Genomic DNA, 23,497 nt, shown 5'->3' with positions numbered 1-23,497 from the left:
CCAAGAATTGTGCCTAGCTGCGCTTTCCCCACCGGATGGGCCCTCTGCACTGTACACGCCTTGAGAAGGAAACCTTACAATGAAGTCTGAGAACTACATACAGTGCTTAATCTGAGTACTGAATTTCATTTTTGTGAAGCCTGCATATAAGAAATAGCAGGAAGCCCCCAGCTTCTAATTTAAAACTATATGCTCCTAAAACAGTTGTCACTGATTAAAGACATCGAATACATTTTTTTAATTAGGAAGGTAACATTTTATATTTTAATCCATACACTTATGCCTAAAAATTTCCTTCCTTCCATCTCCCCAAATAATACAAATCAGCCCTCTCTTTCATAAGGCAGAATGCTCAAACAGGAGCTTCAATTACCTGAAATTAACAGGTAAAAAAAAAAGCTACTAATAGAAAGACGAATAATACATCAAACATTTTAACAGCTGGAATAAAATTATACAAAAGAAAAATTACCAAAGATCCAGTCAAACACTAACCCCCTCCACCCCCCTCCAAAAATGCATGAACTCCAACACGAACAAGAGCTTGCAGTTTAGAGATGAGGCTATTTTGGAAGTGGGGTGTCCTGCACAGAACTAATTCTCAAAGGTAAAATTTGTACTCCTTAGCTGCATTATTTCATTACTTAAGCAAAATGAACTACACTTGCTTCTTGACTGGCAGTTTGTTCATGTATTGATACATCAGCATTTCAGGAAAGCTGCTGTGCTTGCGAGGTTCTTGTGTCGTGAACTCTTTAACAACTGAAGCCAGTCACAGAATTACTGGAGGACCAATGACTAAAATTAACCCTTCCTTCAAATCCACAAAGGCACATAGGAAGAAATAAGCAGATTTTTCATATCGTTACCTTCTTACCCAGTCCTCAGCAAAGAGACTCTCCCCCGTAGTCACACACAAAACCCAGAAAGCAGCAGAAGTACCTCCCCTCTTCCTGAGCTTGTAACTAACTCTTCCCCCTCTGTAGTCTCCAAAATGACCCAATTCAAGACCTTTAAAACCAATGCATTCCAATCCTCCACTGAGACTGGGCAAGATACTATTAACAGAAGAGGAAGCACATACTCTAGGATTCTTTCCCATCAGAAACCAACAGCTGCATAGGAGAGCAAGTATGGCTCAAACTCCAAGATCCTTCTCCTGCTTAAAACCCAGGCAGTCAGGAGTGTATGCACCATGTCCACTGCAGTCCAAGCTAAACACCAAACTCAGGTCTCAGTGAGTACAACTAACCAACGTACAAGGCTGCTTTGCAATTTTCCAGGTAAAAAGTCATGAGCTCTCCCTGATCTATACCAAGCATACCTCATAGGAAAAGCAGGCAGTCATCATCTAGAGGACTGTTAAAATAGCCGGTGTAGTCTTGATCCGACCAAGAAAGTTCAGTTCTACTCCTTTATATGAAATTTATCTTCCACTACACAGAATAATTTTCTAGCTAAACACCAAAAAGATAGCGAAGCACAATTAGGAAGGTGAAGTTATGAATTTGCAGATTTAAACTGCCTCCTATTTAAGATATCTATCCCAGCACACTGAATACCCAGCCAGCAACTCAACTTACACTGTCAATACAATTAACAGAATATTTTCTATACTTCTAAGCCACTGTATGCTGTCCTTGTATGTATTTTAAGATCCACAATACTTGAACAATTTGAAAGAAGGGGCTTACAATTTTCAGTACTTTGCACCACCCAATACTTAATATTTGTTAAGAACAGAGATGAGAGAGAAATGCATCAGCCTGCTGGCAAAACAATATACCACCATGCAACTGTGTGAGTTCAGATCATTTAAGCATTCTTTAGTCAGTCCCAACTCATGGCTATCTTATCTATCCTCTAGAAGATGGCAGTGATGACACTGATGGGATCCTATGATGTGGCTGCATGTTCTGATGACTTTCAAATGCTGCCATGAGTCATCTGTGGCAAGTTATAGCACTGTATCTTTGCCAAAAAATAGCCTTTTCTGTTTCAATGTCATTGTTTATATGCCATTGACTCTGCAGTGTTCATTCTTGAGCCTCAAGACACACAAACCAGAGATGAGCTGTCTTCAATTTAGCATTCTCAACTTCATTAACAGCTCTTTGGGTAGTGAAAAAACAGGATGGTCAGTCTCATCTCATGCCCTTTCAAAATATGAAACTAAATGACACTTAGCTCACTCCCTGGTTTTCAAAGGGTTGGTTATGTAACAACCAACTAAAGATGCCTCATGTTACCAGCTCTGCTGCTTTCAGAACCTGCAAACTGCACGTGTGCTACAGTTACATTTACTGAGTTCGTGCAGATTAGCTTGCTGAGACCTACAGCTGCAATGTTGCACCTTATGCATACTGTGTGATCTAAAGAAAGTGCATTGTATTTAAACACAAAAGTTCCTTTAGCAAAGAGGAAGTATTAGCTGTGGGATACAGCTGTTTTGCACTACGTCCAAAAAACCTATAACAACTGCATACTATTCTCTAAAGAAAGATATCACCAGAAAAAAAGAGTTAGGGTTGCATTTATCATCTCTAAAGCCTCACAATTTCCTTCCAGAGCTGAGGTTAAAATAATTGTTATCAAGATTTTGGAAGGACACAATATGCAACCAAATGGACCTTAAGTCTTCTCAATAGTTCTATTTCTCAGAAGCTGTTTTTCATAGCAGTTAGCTATCATATAATAAGTTTATAGATTAAACACTAGTTTGCCTAAAAATAGCTCTACTTAGCCCTACAAAGCTACCATCAAATGGCCTCTGAGGACCAAGCAGCAAACATCTCTTTCCATGTTTCAAGACAGAAACACTCAGAAGCACAAAGCATCTTGGTCAAGACAACCCAGCAAGCAGAACTGACAAGACTCCAGAAATGGCAGGCTCCCGTCTGATATTTTCAAGTACTGCTTAGCTCTATTAGATGTATTACTGGAAAAATAAGTCATGGTTTCAAGTTCCTGAATATGCAGCAGCTCTTAATAGTACAATGGCAAAACATTTCAGATCCTATCAAGACCTTGGACATGTACAGCTTTTTAGCACTATTTATATTACTGGGATTTAGCAAATGCAGCAGTTGAAATATGACAAGTTTCTCTACTAAGTTCCAGCTCACTCTGCATTTCTGCTCTCATTAAACCATTAACAAGTAAGAAGTTGCTCCGTGGTGTCTTCTGTTGCCATATACTTTCAAAGAGAACTGAAAGGCTAAATGTTTATTCAATTATGTAGCTCAAAGCGTACATCTGACAGATTGACACACCTGCCCATGTTCTTAGCCACAATTCTACTCACATCTATGATCACTGCATCTCAGTATGGGCTAGCACACATTCTACCCCACACTGAGATGCACTATATTTGTTCCTTCCTACATACAAATGCTCAAGCGTGCTTTATCTGTGGACCCAGGTCACAAGAACAATGAAGGCAGTCTCAGACTTGTACATGACAGAAAAGCCCACCCTAGAGCCAAACAATGCAGGGATAGGAATTAGTCCCCTGTGATATCAGGATGTGTAGCAGGAAAGATAAGCAGCAGGTTATTTCCCAACAGTAAACTGCTTACGAGAATATGCCCTTCTTTATATTTCACAGCAGCCAACCTGTAGATTATTTCTCTCAAGTTTCTTGCACTTTCACTTCTTATGAAAAGTTTTGCTTAGAATGTACTGCAATAACCCAGCTATAGTTACCAAACTTTAAACAATAAATCATCACCTGTAAATGAAACAAAACCACACTCCCCAGAGATCAAGCCACATATCAATACAGTTTCAAGTTTATATTGCTAAGGACACATTTTAGCATATCAGTGAGAGGTGTGAAAAAGTTAAAACAGCTCAGCACAGGCAACTATGAAAGAATCCAGCAACTGACCCACGGTAGAGATTGACATCACAGCTTGCTGCTGTAGTTTTGCAAAGGCACCATCAAGTGACAGTATCACAACGGGCACACTAAGATTGTCCTGCTAGGCTCAGTATTAAGACTTGGCTCATTTTTAAGCATTTGCTTTGAAGGAAGATGCATGCTAGAAAACATCCCAGCTCTTTCACGAAAGAGATTTCTATACTTACTGGTGCTACTATTTTGCCCGTCTGTCCGACTTGCAAGTCATTAGGAACAAAGCCAGCATCAACAGCTGCACGGGAAGCTCCAACTAGTTGAAAGAAAATATTTCCAATGTTTTCTTTTAAAATATTAGCGAGCCAAATTTCTATCACCATAAAAGCACATGTATTTTACTGAAGAGTCCCACACTCAAAGGGCATGCATTCAGAAACTTCCCTCTTAAAAGCTCTTATAGTAATCCCTCTCTATACCACTGGCTGAAACTTCCAAATACTAAGTGCTAATGCACTTCATAAGCAACAGGAAATCCTTACTCCCAGTACTAAAGGGCCATATATTTAAACCCAAGGATTTCAGTCTGGCGTATTTCCATTATTTTCTCTTGTTGCTTTGTCAGAAGAGGATTTTCCCACAAATGCCTTCCCATAATGTTCCCCCAGTTTGAATAGAACACATGTGCCATCTTACATTGCTGCAAGAGCTCAGAAGTCAGACACAGTAAAGAGAAATATCAAAGGAAACTTGAAAACACCACACAGACACCAAGTTAGTGAAGCCACCAGTTTCCAAAGCTATTCATGTAGAGCTACAAATTTTTACATGTGAAATCTAAAACTAATGTAGTTCAAGTGTTAATGCAAGCACCTCCTCCACCTCTCCCAACCTTTACTTAAAATATTTTGCTGAAACACCGTACAAGGTCAGTTTTCTCCTGTTGATACAACAGCATAGCAAAACCAGAGCCAGTCAAAGCACAAGAGCTGCAAAAGGCATTCTATAAAGGAGCAGTATGCAAGGATGTATTAAAAAAAAAAAAAATCAGCTCTTCAAAGTGAGCCAAGACCATTTTTTAATTTACACAACTTCACTTGTTGAATTTGCAAAGGACAGGGTATATTACAGTTTAGTATTCCGCTTCATGCACAAGCATTTAAATACACAGCTGGCCACCAGGACAAGAAAAAACTTTACCTATGACTCTAAACTAATGGGATTTTAAATTTTTTTTTTTGAGACATGAAAATAAAAGACCTTAATATGAACACTAGTTTTCATGTGACCTTTTCAAACATAACCAGGGTTAAAAAAAAAAGGAGAAAAACAAGTTTACCTGCAGCATGCAATTGATCTGCAAGATCATATAACAACTTGAAGTTCTCACCACTCTTCAAGCCTCTCCCTTAAAAGTTAAGAAAAAAGAACATAATATGCTTTAAGATTTTTTATTGTCTACACAAACTTTCTCCATAAGTATTTGCAAAGGCACAAATACACACTTGCATAGGGTAGTTTTCAATACATTACTAAATAGTACTGAATATTTGGAGAATTAGCTTTTGTCTTTGGGATTAATATTATTTCATATGTATAACACAACAGCACTGTCTGGCTTACTTCCTGCATGCAGCACCATCAAGACCATTCTCTGAAATCAGAGGAACACGATTTTTTTTTTTTCCTAATTTGTGCTCCCTCTGCTGGTACAAACCTCTGTAGTGGGATAACTGAAGAATAATTTTTTTAGCCCTAGGCATACAATAAAAATCACAGTCCATCCCTTTATACCTGCAGAGCAGAATACAAGCATAATGATTTTATAATCATTAGAGTCATTACACAATAACGTTTGGACTGTCTCTAACAATCAATAACAATTTTAAACATGACAGACTTGGAACTAAAACCACTTCATATTGCTATAATTTTAAAGGGACTCACCAAATATGCCAATGTTCTTAAAAAGCCTACAAGCATATGTTAAACTCATGCTTTGCCTTTTCACAAAACATACATGTTGGGTGTGTTCCCACTGGCCCCGTGCAAGAACTACATCATAAATATTTATATCTTTATTAACATATGACATTATGGTGTTCTGCCACAGATTATTTAATCAAGATGTACCATTATTTAAATGCAACACAGCACAGTTTTCATATTATCTACTTACCACCAGACACAACCACTTTTGCACTAGTAAGCTCTGGTCGGTCGCTTTTTGTCAACTCCTGCTCAATCCATTCAGACAGACCAACTGGCGGTGGAGGGGTTACTGTGTTCAGCAGATGAATAAAAACACCCGCAAGAAAAGAGATCAAATGTGTAATTTCAACATTTTAAATCTGATCTTAAACTTCATGCAGAGTTCACTCCATAACCAATTCAACCTACTACCAGTAATTGCTCTGTCCCCGAGTTACAAGCTTGTTTTGTTAGTTAAGTAACCTATAGTATAAACTGCACTAAAATTAAAGGTCTGTTTTATACTACATTGATATCAACCCAGCATAATAAATCTGATTCTTATTAAGACAGGCAAACAAGCCAATTGAGTAACACACTATGCTAATCTTAAGTATCAAGTAGCATTTGTTTCCTTATATCCACAGACTTAGGAAATACAGGATAGTTTGGGAGCAGGTACTAAGCCACCCACAAAAATCTGAGGACTGGAGCCCACACACATGCAGCACATTACTACTGATTGTCTCTGCTGGATTTACAGCACAGTCATAAAAAGGCCCACAGAAAAGAAAACAGCAGAGGCAGTCAAACACTGGAACAGGTTGCCCAGAGTGTCCAGCTGTAGAGTTACTCAAAGCCTGACTGAACACAATCCTGGGCAACCTGCTCCAGGGGGTTTGGACTAAATGGTCGTGAAGACTCTTCCAACCTCAAGTATTCTGCGATTCTGTGACTGGACTTCTCCATCATCAAAGCTACACTGGCTTTATTAAAATAATAATTTAACCTGGTTAAATTAAAACTGATCTAAAACAACAACTGGGTGTTCTCAAAGCAATGTAAACTGCTACTAACTTAGCTAGACATTGCAGTGACCTATCTTGATTGAAATATGAGCAATTAAACAAAACCTATGGCTAGTCAGCCACTTTTTTTTTTTTTTGCTCAATCTTGCTTTGAAAACCAATCTGGCTATTGAAACAGCTGTAACTAAGCTGCAAGACTGCAGTGTCAGAGGTTTAAACAGTGAGTGAAGGAGACTTCACCACATATCATTTCATTTCAATGAAAAGTGTAAAGTAACCATATTAAAATCATAAAGCTACAATTATGACAGTTTGCTTTAACAAATACTTCTACAAAACATCACTATGCCGTGAGCAAAAACTCTTATCACATGAAGCAACAGAATACCAGAACAAATACTCACACTTTTCTAAACTGGCACTACCACCACTTGCTGGTGCAGCCTCAAAAGAAGTTCCCCGCACAGTGAATATTTTAATTGCTTCATCACATTGCAAAGTGCAAAGAATATTTCCTAAGAAAACAAAGGGTCACATTATATCCTTCAACAAGATATCAGACATACCAGGCTTTTAAAAAAGAAATAAAATTAGTATTAGAGACACATCAGCAGTTCTACAAGAAGAGGTAACAGTCAGAAAGTTACTTCCCAAAACTGCAGCTTTAGATAACTAAAACTTGAAAGTTAGGCACTTAATAAACATCAATTATAAACATTTTCATTTACTTTTTAGCTCCATGCTTCTAAAGTATGATAACAAATCCTGCTTTTAAAGGATACATGGCATTCAGGTCATCTCTTATGGATGAGCTTTTAAATTTCAGAAAGGGGAAAAGAAAAAAAAAACACAAACAAGTGTCATCCTTTAACATAAAGAGCACCTATAATTCATAGTACATTTTTTATCCTGCCACACGAATTCATGAGAAGACAATAAGGCCTGCCCCTACTACCTGTGAGATTATGTTTCTCTCAATAATATGTAAGACATGGTATTTACTTCACATTGGAGGCTGTACGGAACACTAAAAGACAAAAATGCTGCAACACCAGCTATTCATAAACAAAGTCATCTCAAAACCGTGAATTACTGGGAAGCAACTTAAAAGAGCAACACAAATATCACATTCTGGTAATGCAACTCAAAATGTAGTATCACACTGGTATGCGATACCATCTTGTACAGCAAAATTAAGAAAAGCAAGCTAGTGAGCTCATACCAAAATTAAAACACAGTCTCAGACAAGCATCAGAGAACCAAGACTGAAAAAAAGAATTGTAAATTAAGTCAATTTAATACTATAAATAATTAGTTTAATGTCTTTCTAATTAGGAAAAATAACCCTGTGGCACCTTAAATCAGAACTAATGCTAGTCATATTAAATAAAGCTGGACAATGAATTTAATGTCTTATGTTTTACACAATCTGATCAGAAGTACACTAACAAATAAATGCAGGATGTATAAAGGAGATTACCAAATTCTATCAAGTGAAGTGATAGACCTGGCTCCTAACTGACAGTACCAAAATCGTCGGGATTACTTGCTTTCTCACCCATGGAACATCATGTCCATCCCCAGATTTCATTTTTATGAGCCACAGCAATTAGACTGTAAAGCAAAAATTCCTTTCATATTCCAATGTTCTAACAACAGGATTATGTAGAGAAGTTGTTAGTATTGGGTCTTCTATTGCACAAATACCACATGCCTTTGTGATTACCCACCTGCATAGATAGTTCTCACAAAGGTATCTGGTGACTTAATTTCAATAATGTCAGAAACAGGGGCAACATCAAGTTTGCCAGCCACTCTGGGAATAAGATTCTAGAAGTTAAAGATGAAAAGTCAGCAAAGGGAAACACACGTGGTCTGTACAATACCTGCTGTCCCAATTTTAACTTCACATAATGCTGTCTGTACGTACAAAGGCACAAACAACTAAGGTTTTTGTAGGGCTACTCACATGGCTTTAGCAGCCAAATAAAAACCCATTACTGCAATAACATTAGACATTTTATGAGACTTACCGTAAGTAAACCCTTAATTCAGTATCTTAAATTAGGAGGCTTATTTGCTCCAATAGTTGAAAACTGAATATAGATGTAATTTGCTCAGAATACTGACAATGATGGATTGCTGAACTCTTGGCACTCCAAGGGAAAAAAAATAGGGTATTTTTTTGGAAGCTAGTTACCAGAGACAATAGGAAAAAACCACCACACTCTTCCCCTAAGAGCCAAAAATATTATTTCAAAAATTCATATTAAAATGTTATTTGCCTGTTCTGAAATAGACTCTAGAAAATGTCTTAGCACCTTGGGAAAGAGAATAAAAAGAGCAACATAAATCATGAAAAAATTAGTAACAGCAAGAGCACTGCTTGCTTTTTGTCCCCCTCCTAATCTGTGTAACAGATTAACAACACAAAGGGCCCCCACATCATTGCTCACATGAAGCACTTAAAAACAGGATCGTGAGCTTTATAACAAAAGCTGTTAACCTTTACTAAGATACTTAGATCAAAACTAAAGAGAAAAAAATAAAAGCCTCTAAGACTTATGTACAGATTTCCCTTAAAAAAAAAATAAATGCAAGCATACAGACTGATACTGATTGGAAGTGAAAGTAGTCAGACAGAAGGCTGACGGCATCATGGGTCCTACATCTGCAAGATCCCAGAAGTTTCCTTTTACTTCAGTTTAGCTGCACCACAAAGCTGTCCAGACTGCTAGTAAGGAGGGTCTTCACATACTTAGAAACACACTTCAAAAACAAGTCTTGAAAAACCCTATTTTCATTACAAGCCATCTTTGCTAGGACTTGGGTCTGTTATTTGCATATTTACAGACATGTCAACGTACATGACTTACAGGATAGATACAATTCCCCCCCACTCCAAAAAAAATTACTTCCTGCAGGTCTGCACACTTTCAATATGAAAATTATACAATTATCATCTCGACATACTGTGCAATTTTCATAATGCTTTCAGATCACTTCAGCTAATTTATGTTGTTGTACATTTTGCCTTTTGTACACAGAACTAGCTGGTTACCACTGAACACTTCTACACTTTTCCTTTGTTCAAGTCAGCCCATAATAAAACTCGGACAGTGTTTCTAACTAGTACGTTTTTGCAAACTCAGAGCTGTCCGTGGCTGACCTCTCTGATTCACACTTTTACATGCAACAGTGCCTGTCCCTTTTCCACAGGAAAGTTTTGATGTACTTTGATCTACTTACCTTTCCAAAGGCAGACGCTCCAGCACAAATGTGGGTGTAATTATATTTTTTATGAGTTTCCACAATCAAGGGAGTCAGCTCCTCTGAGGATAAAAATATATTGCTCAAAATTTACAACTATCAATTGCAAATATAAACACAGTTTCTTTTGTCAATGGGTAAGAAGCACTCTCACCTGCTAGAAAACCCTTGTATGCATCATGCTGAGCCACCAGAACTTTTGCAACACCCTGCACTTTGCTGACTTCTTGTGCTACCTATGATTACAGATGAATTGTCATTAGCTTGTATTATAACAGATACTACAAACAAACAACAAGAGTCCCTGCTACCAATTGCTCACAGCCTACAGATGAGTTAAAACTGGAATACAAAAGTACATTAATTTCAGAATCGAAACAAACCTGATGGAACAAAATACAGATCTTGTGATCACAGCACAGTGCCTTACAGGATAATGAAAATTAATTTCATAAACATGAAAACTACAAAGCAAATCAAACCTAGGACAGCTTCCGTCCTGTACAAAGGATTACACAGTGATCTCACTTATTTCAACAGCTGGTAACACTTGAGGATTACTGCTCAGTATTCCAATATAATCATCAACTACTTTCTCTTAAATCGGTCAGTATCTACCATGCAAATATAAAATGCAAACACAAATGTACAGCAAAGTTAGAAACTTTGTCCAAATTTTAGGAGCAATCCTTTGCCTACTAATGTGATGTATATTTTCAATTCTGTATTTATGCATTTTTTTTTCCTTTAGATTTGCAGAAGTTTAAATGATAAAAGGGACTAATAGCACTGTCTAGAAACCACAAGCATTGTCCCAGAACTAACACCGAGTTTGCCGAGTATCCGTTTACCTTCAACCAATAACAAGAATAAGCAAAAATGCTCCAGAATCTGAGTAACTGTCTCTTTTGCCTTATCAATACAGGTCTTACAAAGAAACTTAAAAAACCCAAATAAAATGAACCTCTGTTTGTAAAGTACTGTTTCCCAGAATGACATACATTGCCAAACAGACACCATATACTTACTATTAAAAGCCAAACAAAACATTCCCAATCATATTCCTACTATGCAAGTGTTGAAGAATAGGGAAACACAAAACCAGACACCTCAGGCAAAATTCATTTTTTTATTTTCTTGATCTAGATAACTATTTTTTCCAGATCTCCACCTCAAACACCTGGGTCTCAGTTTAAAAGAGCCACTGAGGTTTCTCCACCTATGTGAACTAGCTGCCTTAAGTATGCCTCCTGCATAAGATCCTACATACCACTTTTAGAATAACAATTCATAAATAGCCTAGTGTGAAAAATATTAGGCAAAATTTGTACTTCTGCTGTTGAGACAAGAATACATCATGCTGAATAGAAGTGTCACTAACATACTAACTACACTGTCTACATTTTGCACATAAAAATTACAACAGCTAACACACAAGAAGCTTTATAGCTGTGAGCTATAAAGTCAAGAAGCACTAATTTCAGAATTTTAGGTTGCAAATGCACTATGCAACTAGCAGCTGACTAGTAAGACTGAGATGCTCAGAAGCCCTGTTTGTCACTGCGCTGTTTCATTTCTGCTGGTTTCTATCTGAACAAAACTTTTTTCCAAGTTCTTCGCACTGCACAATTTGTATTTTGAATTTCACAGGGAAATATTGTTTTAAAAGTTATTTGTCTTTAGTCGTATAAAAATTTGCTTGCATAAGCTTATAAAAAAAAAAAAATCGAAATTATTGGTACTCCTCGTGAAATGAAATCTATACCCACATTTCCACTTAATAAGAGATGCAGTTCAAGTGCCAGACATTTCCGGCAGATTAGCAATTCCTGGCACAGTTCCTCTTCACTACAGATTATTTTTCAGGCTGACCAAGATGCTGCCAAGTATTGTTTCAGGGCATTCATTACTTTGTATGAAAATACCATTTCCTACCTTGTCACAGCTGGTACCAGCTACTAAACAAGAAACTTCACCTCCAAGAAGTTTTGCCGCAGTGATGGTATTTAGTGTAATGGGTGTGAGAGTCTCATTGTTGTGTTCTGCTATGACTAACGTACTCTGAAACCTCTGGACCAGCGATGCCTTTAAGAAAGGGAGAGAGAAGTTTGATACTTAGCTTCACAGTAAGTTATCAGTTATATAAACTGTAAAACATTGCTGTCAAACAAGAGGCTGGATCTAAATAATATGTATTAAGCAAGCACAATACAAAAGGTGCAAAAAAAAAAGAAAAGGCATAAGCTTGTTTTATGTCAATCTGTAACATGCTGTGTTTAGATTAAAAGCTCCACAGGAAAACACTGAACATTAAGAAAAACATTTTAATAAATTACACTCAAACTCAGCTGATCACCTTAACTAAGTACCTTGAAAACTGAAGATTAGACCAGCAAGACTAAGAGAGAAGGAAATCAAGGGTAGCAAATCAATATTTACCAGTTGGGTTTCCTTGGGTTAGGCTGGTTTGTTGGGGGCATTTGGGGGGTTTGGATTTATTTTTTAAGAGTTGTTTGGGTTTTTTACTGTACATTTTAGACAAACTCTAGCTACAGAAGACACTTTTTAGCCAAGTTATTTAAAAAGGCAAATTGCATGCAATGGCAGGATGGCAAATGAGCAGCAAGGGCTCACAGCCTGATAATACACTGTCAGTAAGCATTTTTTTCTCCTGCTCTCCTTTAAAAGGTTTGACACTTGGCCACTTAGTGTACCACCATAATTTAATGGTGCTTAAATAATAATTTCCCCAATTCATGATCCACACACAGATTTTAACTTCTAAAGCAAAACATGAGAGGAAAAAAAAAAAGTGGGGGGTGAAACAAAGAATTACCATGAAACCAAACCAAAATATCCTAAGCTCTGAGACTTTCCTCTCTAACTTTCAGGGTGAACCTGGAAAAAGCATTATTCCTCCAAATCTAATACTAACACAGGGAAAGGGTTTGGGGTGGGAATGGGACTATTATCCTTCAAGTCTCAGTGTCTCCTACACAAAGCCCAAGTCAACACTCAAGTTATGATCAGTGTAATGTAACACATGGAAACACTGTATTCATTAATATGGCCATGGCACAAACAGCAACAGAATGCTACAGACTGCACAACCAAACGCTACTTTTTAAAACATATATTCTGACCCCATCTTCCTTCATGCCAAATACTCACCCACCACTTAAACTGGAAAAAAGCTTCAGACAATCTGAGAGGCTAACAGGTGGACTTAACCACACAAAGCCTACCAACATGCTAAGCTTCACCCAGAGAACACAAATTCCAAATACTACACTGAAGCTAATACAGAGTAAATGTATAAATACAAAGGTAAGTTTCTGCAGAATCAGGATTGTAATTTGTTGTTTGGATTAAAACAACAAGGAATCTTACAGAAGTGCTCCGAATTACATCTCTTATGCTTAAGGTTACTTGTTATGATTAAAGATACTGAGACTGTTTGAAGCCAATTGCCAGTAACAAAATATTTATTGCCAATACAGATCAGGCACTGCATTTGATTACATTTCATACATTTGCAATAAAAGTTATGAGATTTTAGTCACCGTTTGAAGAATAAATCCATGCTTTCATGGCAAAAAGCCCACTTTTCCAATGATTTACAGTTGTGCTGCAGGGCAAAGTGAACCACACTCCTGAAAGATTCTGAAGTTTTCAAATTTCCAAAGGGAGCCACATGCATTTTAAACACCCACTTAATTCTGACTGCATTATGAGCCTTTCCCTAAATAAGTACTGCACCACCAGAGGAGCTCTGTATCATCCTGTCAAGCAATTCTAGAATAAACTGGAAAAAAAAAAAACCAAACCAAAACCTCCCCAAAACAGTGGGTTTTTGTGGTGGTTGTTTTTCTTGCTTTGTTGGCGGTGGTGGTTTTTTGTGGGGTTTGTTTTTTTTTTTAAATCCAAAAAGAGTAATGTATGTTGCTTGAGCAGGCTGGATATTACAGCATTAACTAGGCATGATTTCTAAACTGATAATCCCACATAACTGTGGGAACCACAAACCAGAAAGTCACTTTATGCCTACCTGCATGATACTTCTGGATGTAAAGGCAAGACCAGATTAAAAAAGCTACATTCTAGATCTTGGGTAATATTCCTGGATAACAAATAAGATTCCTATGTGGGTCTGAATTTTAATATAATAACACATGACAAATGATTTTAAATAAGCAAAACCAAACTGACTTTTGTTTGCTAAATAAACCTTGTGCAGTAAAAGCAGAGAATAATTTATCCAGTCACATCTGATCCTGAAAACTAAGATTCTGCAATGAGCCAATGAAGACAATAAGGAGTTATCTTAATGAAGTAACTTGTCCAGGTCACAGCTGACAAGGACAGCCCATTATTTCACTGACAATTTCTCCACCTGTGCTTGGGCAGGATGTCTAGTTTGAAGCCTAGATAAAATATGAAGGTTGAGTATAAACTTACCCAGCTAACAGCAAACAACCTAAGCAGCTGACAACCAAACTATTGAAAACAACACATTGAAAGGGAACAGCACTCAGTGCTTGCGCCACAGAAGACTCCTGGTGAAAACCAATCAGGCTATCCAAAGACATCAACTACAATTAAACATCCTACTTAGTCAGGCAACTGAGTGGCTTCTCAAGCACACCAGTAATTATGAAAAACACATCTGCCAGCAACCAGTAGAACTAGAGATTTATCTCACTTAAGTTTAGATATAAATCAAAGCTAGGCACCTATGTTGCCTCCACAACAGAAACATCTACATTTCCTCTCTGGGGGAAGCTCCAGACAATGACTCGGTTCATAATAAAATGAACACTCATTAAGGAAAATGGTCTGGAGTTTCCAACACTTCTCATTTCCCCCCAGCATTTACTGCAAAGCAAACCCAGCCACTGACTTCCAGATGCCTAAACATCAACACCTAAATGTGCAGTATGCATCAATTAAGCCACTTGCAAAGTACCTGAGGATTCACTGAATATGTCATCAAGTTTCCCCTAAGCACCTTTTAGCTTCCCACCTGAGGAATTCAGCAATGTTTTCCAAGCAGAATGTTAAAAAATTAGGCATAATACCTGAATTTCTAGACTTCAGACAAAATAACTGAGACTACTCTGCTACTGTTTCAGCAAAACATTAGAAATCTAGACATGCCCAGTACATATGCACATATATACCCACACATTCAAAGTACTCATTCAATCTCCACAGGTGATCTACTCTTCACAGCAATACCAATGCAAACCAAACAGATGTTGGTCTTTCAGCACACAGACAGGTCACTTGAACAGCACAGAAGCAGGCCCAGCACTTCTTAACAATGGATGTACTGCTTATATGCTACAAAACACATGTATTAACATCTGGAAAAAGTGTTTCAAATCTTCACTTGCTGCTTAGTGAGCAGACAGGTATCAGTGGCCTGATAGGAGGCCGAAGTTTGCCTCCCAGCCTCATCAGAAGAGCCACTGGAACCACAGCAACTAAACCACAACAGAAATTCACAACGTAAAAGCACCTAACAGGTGGACCCCAAAAGGCATCTTTAGAGCTGACTTTCTTAGCTGTAAAAGCAAACTGGACAGAAATTAAAATCAGAGTGCTGCTTGGTAGGAATTATGCATCTCAGAGAGACCCATTATCACTGGGCAAAATTCCCAAGAACTGACTCCAGGAACTAGGAATCGGGGTATTAGTGAAGATAATGGCTACATTCCTATGCAATAAAGCAGTGCCTAATTCTATTAATAGACAGTCTTGTAGCTGCAAAAGCTAAAATAAATTTAAGAAAATATATTTGGGAAGTTCAGAGGAGGACGCTCTAGCAATAAAGCTTATACTTCTTCTACAGCCTTTACACAGACCTGGCTACAGAAGAAGTCTAAGAGACAGCTCTTTACCTCCATAAAACACTAACTAGAAAAACAACACTAAAGGCACCTGTACTGAAATGCAGCTAAAACTGTAATGAACAGCAAAAAATGAAAAGAACACTAATAAAAAGGATTTAAAGAATCACAATACTTAAAATTAGAAAGGAACTGAAGCAGCAATAAAAAAATTGTACTACAGAATCAACTTTTCCAGCTACGTTCAAGCCATATTAATGTTCAAGCCACTAATTAAAATCAAAGCAAGAAAGCTGTTCTGAAATACAGTTAACACTACTGAAAGTGACCTCACTAGACAGCTTATTCCCATCTCTGCACCAAGCTTTTCTGTACTTGTAGTCTCGTATTCCTTCTCAGCCCCCACTTCTAAGTTCTGCAACTCCAACCCTTCCTAGTTGCTCACACTTTCCAGTTCTCTCACATCCTGTTTTTCTCTATATTCACTCTTGAACTGTAGGAGTGTTAGCAGTGCTGGAGTTAGCTCTGCTTCTTTTGCAGATCACACTGCTACGCACACACTGACAACACACGCTATGTTTTACTGGCTTTATACATTTGTGAGTTTAGATGCACATGGCTGAAAAACAAGGAGCTGACCTCATGTTACCAGGACATGAAACTGAATTGTGCAGTGACTGCCAGTGAAGTATTATTTACATAGCAGTACCGTATGTTCCAGGAGCACCAGAGATCATGAAGACCTTTGCTCTACAAAGCCTACAGCCTAACAACAACTGAGAGTTGGACCTTGTTACACTTATAATTGTTAGATTAACTAAATCATGTACGTCCTTGTCTACCTTTGCCTCTCCTTTTAAGCCATTCTTCATACATTCTTCATACCTGAAACCAATTAACACATTCCTGTAATGCCTGCAAAAGCCTCAGGGAACTGAAGAAGTTTGTTCCAAAACTTTAGCTGTTTTAGAAGGGCTACACGCACACCGTTCTGGTGGAGAGAGTGCCTCCTGGTGCATGCTACAAGACTGACCAAATATTCAGGGGCATTTCATGAATCATCTACTCCAACTAACCTTGAGTTCACCTAGTTGTTAAATTTGGTAACATGGCCACCATGCCACCAGCAGCAAACGGCCTCCAAAAGCCCATTACTCCTCCCAGCTGAGCAGTATGAAGGTCAATATGGAAAAGCAACAAGTGTTTCGCATTAGCTTCATCCACAGGCTGTGACAGTTAAAGCAATTACAGTTCTGCACAGCTGCGTTCGTCTGACTGAGAAACACTGTGTTAACCCTCTCAAAACCCCAGCCAGCCTCTCCTTGAGCCGCAAGTGTCTAACATCGGTAAGAGTTCGCAATAATAAACTCCAAGAGCCTCTTCCAGCTCTAAGGAAGGTAAATCTCTTCAGCTAGTCCCGTTAGAAGGCGGCCGAGAGCACCAGGAGAACTTTAAGACCTTCCTCATAACCGCGTCCAAGACAACCACCTTCAGCTCCTGCCTGCAGCAAGCCCTGCAAAGTTCTTACACACCCGGCATACACTCGGAAACTTTTAACGGCCGCGCTGTGCGAGACGCGGACCCCAGCGGAGGAACTCGGCCCCGGCGGAGCCCCGGTGCCCGCTGCCCGGACACCTCCTCGCCCACCGCTGCTGGGCGGGCCGACGGCGGAGCTCGGCCCTGCGCCCCGCCCCACCCCACCTCTGCCCCACTGGGCACGGGCCCTCCCGGCCGGGGCGGAGGGGAGGGGAGACCCTGGCCCCCCGGCACCCCGCACCCGGCTTCCGCCGCCGAGCCCCAGTGCTGAGGGGGCGCGCGCCGCCCGCCCGCACTCACCGCCCGCCGCAAGGGCTGCGCCGCGACCGCCCGCAACATGGCTCCACCGTCCCGGCCCCGCGCTGCTCTCGCGAGAGCTGCGCCCCGCCCCGCCGCCTCATTGGCCGGAGCGGCGGGCTAATGGGCAGCGCTAGGAGAGCGCCCCTTGCACCCGCGGCTACCGGCCGGGGAGGGCAGCGCCGAGCCCAGCGCCAGGGCGGTGACCGCGGCCGCCGGCTTGTCCGGGGCTGGAGATACCGAAGGGCAGAGCCGAGCCGCGCCGCTCCCGCGAGCGCCTCGAAGGGCAACGGGCACCAGTGCGGCACGCGCGCCTCCCGCCAGAACGGGCTGGCCCCCAGCACTAGCCTCTGTTCCCGCGGTGCTTCCGCCCAGGGTTAAAGCCTTTCAAAGGGAGAAAGCCGGAAGCGGAGTTGGGAACGCGAACACCTGTGCTCCAGAGCGGACCTGCGCGAGCCAATAAAAACGTGCCTCGTGAAGAAAAAGCAAGGAAACCCTTCATTTGCAGCTGTAGGGCAAGCAGAAGCGGGGGAGGCCATCCCGACCCCGGGGGACGACCAGGCCTAGGGCTGCCCGCCAGTGTCCGGGTCCCCCGGGCTACCTTCCCTGTGCCATTGGCACACAGCAAGAGCAAAGAGGCTGGACACTTCCCAAGCAGTCTGACAGCATGGAAGCCTGCTCAGGTAACACCAGACCAGAGCAGCATCCCCTCGCTAAGGCTCATTCACAATTGCCTCACCCACACCCCTGCCCTTGGCACTGGGCAATAGCTCCTTCATTCTGAATAATATCTAGACCCTTTTTATTACTATTTATTCTGATTTCTCAGAACCAAGCCAAGACATTTTGTGCCTGCCCCTTCCACAGCACCAGGTGCCCCCTGAGGCTGAGGCTCGCTGTTTTCCATACCTCCAGATATCTTTCCCAGGTGGCAAAGGATTTAAAAAAAAATAATAATGAAGCAAAACCTTTCAGGCCCAGTTCACTGTTAAAGTATGTGCTGCACCTCTCTGAAAACCTGGTGTCCTGGAGAAGCTGGCAGGAGCTGGAATAGCTGGCCTGCCAGCCCAAGAGCCCCAAGCACACACAGCTTGTGGATATTGCCAGCTGACTTGCCCTCCCGGAAATCACTAGATAGCAAACCACAAATGCAGTTTCTTCCTTCCCAGGCTGAAGTGGTTTAGAGAAAATATAAAGCCCCAGCCCATCCTGAACAATTATGGCCATTGGACTGCTCTTCCCAGCATACGTGGTGATCTGCAGCATGTCAGTGATTTGTTCTGCCTTTCTGAGACGCCCCAGAAAAAGCAGAAGGCCAATTGATCAAAAAGGCTCCTCAGCTTTGCCACAGCCTTGGCGCAGGACTGCCTCTAAAATATATTGTGCCACTTGACTTTCACACCAGATGCCAAAATGTACTACTGCTTTACAGAAAAGCTAACCAGGTCCAGCAACACCAGCATCTGAATGGGCAGTTTGTCTCAGATGCCTCTATAATGGAAGAAGAGCAGCAGTGCTGCATATTCCAGCTTCCTGGCCCCAGAGTGCTCCCAAAACTCCCCAGGCCTTCAGGGATGGCTGTGGAGGGAAGAGCTGAAGGGAGCAGTAAACCTCCTTCAGGGCCTTTTATAACCCCTGATTATATGGGTTAACATAGCTCCAGGGCTGCTCTAACTTCTGCCCAGGCCTGGCTCCACCCTTCAGCCATCACCCCAGAAATGAAGAAAACAGAATGAGCATCTGGGGTTGCCCCTGCATCTCCTGGACTGAGCAAATGATCAGGTGAAAACAAACAAACACTTCATAAAGACAAGGGGAAGAATGATTTTGCTGAAATCACAGCACCCTGACATAGGTTTGAAGAGAGGATAAATAAGGTAAATAATTTACTGCCCGTTTGAGAGGTGGTTAAGGTGCAACATAACTCCTCAGAAATGTGAAGCTTTATGCAGCGCAGAAATCCCTATCTGCACCCTAGTTAATACAACAACAGCAGCAAAATAAGGATACAAAAGATCATCATCCTGGGCACACTTAATTTGGCCATTATGTCTTCTTAATTAAGGTGTTTTACTCATTAGAAGCATGGCATGCAATTTCATAATCCTATTTTCAGCTCAAAAACCCAGCTTCCAGCATGCCCATCTCATGGGGATGAAATCTTTAATAAAAAGAAATAACACACATACACCTAAAAACCCCAAAGCACCAAAACAAACAAACCCTTCTCATTTGAGTTTGCTTTTTTAACACCTCAGACCAAAACGAAGGTGAGCTACTATCAAAGTTGACCTAATTGCATCATAGCTTGAAATAAAGAGATCCTGTCAATATGCATCTGGCTTAATAGCCTAGATCGTATTTTCACGAGCAGAGTCACATCACCACCCTTTAGTCAGATTTCAAGGTGTAGTGTCACCAGTTGGGAGACATGACAGGCTTTTTATTATGTTTTCTGTTTATAATTTTGGTTCAAAGCCTCTGCAACACTTCAGATGCCCATAATCCTTATTGAAACTGGCTTGATGCGGATTACACTCTCAAGCACAAAGGAAGTCTTTATCACTTATGGCCAGTGTTTTAGGAGCTTATAATTGTAATCAGGTAGGGATTATATCAGCATGATCCATACTAGCTGAACTGTGGCAAAAAGCTTTTTTTGCTTATTTGACCTTCCCACCTAGGGCATGACAGTAAGAAAAATGGTAAAACCTACAACAAATGGGTGCTGCTGAAGGTGGAGCCACTGTCCACTTCAGGCAGAGGAGGGTACCTTTGTATTTTGAAAGAAAAATTACTCATTAATTAGTGGAAGCAGATCCTTGTATGGTGCATTGTTATCCAGGATTATTTCATTAGGATCTGCTGACCCAATTTCTGCATTGGGAAGGGAATTACATTTTTTCACACAACTGGGGGAGGGGGAGACATAAAGGTCAATAATAAATTACTCCAACTTTTGAAAGTGTGGTTGCAAACAAGAGCAGGTACCTGTTTTGGTCTATCTACAAAACCAAGTGAAATATGTAATCAAGCCTCCACCAGAATCAGATTTTCCTTCCCTTAAAATACATAATTCCTAATTAAAACATATTGAATCCAGCCAATACAGCCTCATGACTAAGGGATTTAGAGACAGGCAGGAATTTTTTATTACTGCTATGATGACCCACTCTGACATGGGTCATCCTTTGCTTGCTCCTCCTGCAATCACACTGGGGGTAGCTGACTCAGATAAATTAAAAGACCTTCATTTGGGAAGCTTCCCCCAGTACATGAAAAGATTCACCTCCTAATCTGTCAAAATCCAATAACATTAAAGCAACTGCAACCTGCTTATGGCTCCACAGGGCTCTCTGACCCACACCCTGGCACTGCATGGGCAGCAGCAAGGAGGGACAGGACAAAAACCCACACAGGAAGCAGCAGCAGGAGAGATCTCTGCAGATGAAATACTTCATGCCCAAGCACTGCAAGCTCACATGATCCAAGTGGTTCAGTCACCCCAAGAAATTGCACTCACTCCATCTCCACAGTCACAAATCTAGGACCCTCCACACAGCATGGGACAGCACTCCCCATGGTCCTGCTCCCTGATCCTCATTCCCACTGGCACAAAACTACATCTCAACATGTCTCACATTTGAGTTCCTTTATAATAAAACAAAACACCACCACAGGTGTGCTTAACACTCTGCCTAGATCACCTTATAATCACTCACCTCCATGTCTCAGAGCAGCAGGAAGTCTTTCATAAGGCCTTACAACAGCCTTCTAGAAAAGAAGAATGCCAGCAGTCCTACTTCCAAAGCGGGGGCCATAGGCAAAAGCTCCCTCAAAGCCACCCCATAGCAGGGACAACACTTCTACTGATACCAAGCCTATAAAAACACCCCCGGCAGGTGTTTTCCCTTTCCTATAAACTCCTCTCACTTGCTAATCATTTACATGTACCAATCAAGTAATGAGGGAGTTAGGGAACAACATTACATCGCATGTGCAGCCCATTCCTAGAGAACAAGATCACCAGGGGAGTTAAAGGCTTTTCCTGCTGAGGTCATGGGTGAAAAGGGATGCTCATACCTCCTGGAAGCAAAGGCTCAGGTTGCCTTGGAAGGCAGCTTGTCCTGTCCAGGAATAGCAGTGGTTTGTGTGGATGATGAGGGAAGCAATGCTGGCAAGGAGAGAGAGTTATGCTTTTCTCCCAGTGCAGGCACCTGCAATGAGCGTTTTGTGACCTGCGGCCCTCCTGCAGCACGCAGCGTGCCTCGTCACTAATGGGAGATACGTGTAAAATTCTTTGCCAAGTTATAGCAGCATTATTTTTTAAACAGGTAGCTGCTTTTTCTGCTCGTCACACTACTGGAGAGGAATCCAGAGGCCGCTGTATTCCCACTCAAGCAGTGCCAAGCAGCAGAGACAGGGACAGTAGTGCCTGAAATCACCCCAGGGGAATGGCCCTTTCCACGCCTGCAAGCACTTCAGGGAAAGCTCCTTTTTCCTTTTTTCTTCAGTTTAAGCTCACTGAATAACACTTCAGTGGAAGTCCTGCAGCTGTAATATGCCTCTGTTTTCAGTGTTTTGAGATCTGCTTGATTTTTGTTATCTTCATTGCAAAGCCTACTGGGAGAGGAGCACCTTCTGGTGAAGTTACCTGCAGCTTATGCCTCTTGGTGACAAAGGCTGATGCACATTTTGCCCTGTCATGAAGTTTAAGATGCTACAACTTAGCCATTGCCTTTAACCCTGCACAAAATGACATAAGGAGATGCAGTGGCTGGGGTGGAATCTAAAATACACACTTGATTTGCCATTTCAGTGAAAGTTCACAAGAAGGATGGCTTCATGGGGAGTGGGGCAGCCTCTCCACACTGCCAGGCTACATCAAGACCAGATGCATCTCTGGGAGACATGACTGAGGTCAACCATAAATTAACAGGCTCACTGTGAGGGGGAAAAATTATAATAATGGGTCCAATTGCATGGTCTGGTATGAAGGAGGCCATATGAGATGGGCCAATGAGTCCTTTCTGCGCCTATGAACTGTCTGAATCCTTATCCGGAGGGGGAAAAATGGCAAGGGTTCCCTTTGCCATTTTACCATGGCTGATTCTTAATCAATAGCAGGGCTGGCGGTAGCTCTTGTGCAATACCACTTTCCCCAGAGCTGGGCCCTCTTCCCCTGCAATGCTCCCAACCCCTGCTGGTCTCAGAAGAATTGAGCCCAAAGCTCCACATAGCAATTCAAATGCATCACCAGACATTAGGCCACCGGGTTAACCACTGTTTAATTTCGTCACATTTGTTTGTGAGTTATGTACGTGCCTTTCTTTTGTCAACATCTCCTTTTAGAAAGGATATTGATTTTGTTTTCAAAGGCTCTCGAAAATAAAATGAATGACTACATTCTAAGGAAGAGTCATTTTCTCAACAGCTGTAAATAATTTATTGTTTGCAACCCACCCAGATCAAAAGATACTTCATCAACTGATGTGGCAAAATCTGGTGCAAGCTGCATTTCTATTATCTCAGATCCAATTAACCATTTGGAGCAGACTAAAACATAACTAGATCAAGCCAGAATCAGATTAATATCCAATCCATAATCACATTAATCACAATCTGTCCATAATTAGCCATCAGATAATCCCATTGGACAGGAGGTGACATGCACTATCCCATTATCT

At 40.9% G+C, this 23,497-nt stretch overlaps 1 protein-coding gene across 3 annotated transcripts in view; it reads right to left on the bottom strand.

The window, feature by feature from the left end:
* ETFA (electron transfer flavoprotein subunit alpha) overlaps positions 1-21,637 on the bottom strand; it is a 32,438-nt gene extending 10,801 nt beyond the window's left edge. The window contains exons 1-9 of one of the 3 annotated variants that reach the window (XM_057424169.1): positions 21,533-21,637; positions 12,061-12,210; positions 10,280-10,361; positions 10,105-10,187; positions 8,586-8,685; positions 7,260-7,370; positions 6,036-6,137; positions 5,196-5,264; positions 4,090-4,172 (exon numbers count right to left, since the gene is read on the bottom strand). In XM_057424169.1, coding sequence (XP_057280152.1) covers positions 4,090-4,172; positions 5,196-5,264; positions 6,036-6,137; positions 7,260-7,370; positions 8,586-8,685; positions 10,105-10,187; positions 10,280-10,361; positions 12,061-12,210; positions 21,533-21,538 — 786 coding nt within the window. In that variant the 5' untranslated portion in view covers positions 21,539-21,637. Of the gene's footprint in view, positions 1-4,089; positions 4,173-5,195; positions 5,265-6,035; positions 6,138-7,259; positions 7,371-8,585; positions 8,686-10,104; positions 10,188-10,279; positions 10,362-12,060; positions 12,211-17,813; positions 17,942-21,532 lie in introns of those variants that run through there. The other 2 variants (XM_057424168.1, XR_008974191.1) reach the window with 2 other exon arrangements.
* Between the last annotated feature and the right edge of the window lie 1,860 nt (positions 21,638-23,497).

The sequence above is a fragment of the Pezoporus wallicus genome, unplaced genomic scaffold, assembly GCF_028554395.1.
Source record: "Pezoporus wallicus isolate ANWC-B61680 ecotype Strahan unplaced genomic scaffold, APGP_CSIRO_Pwel_v1 contig_9449, whole genome shotgun sequence".
In the NCBI taxonomy this organism is placed as follows: Eukaryota; Metazoa; Chordata; class Aves; order Psittaciformes; family Psittacidae; genus Pezoporus; species Pezoporus wallicus.
The sequence above is the reverse complement of the archived record's forward strand: the minus strand, read 5'-3'. Positions and strand labels throughout refer to the sequence as shown.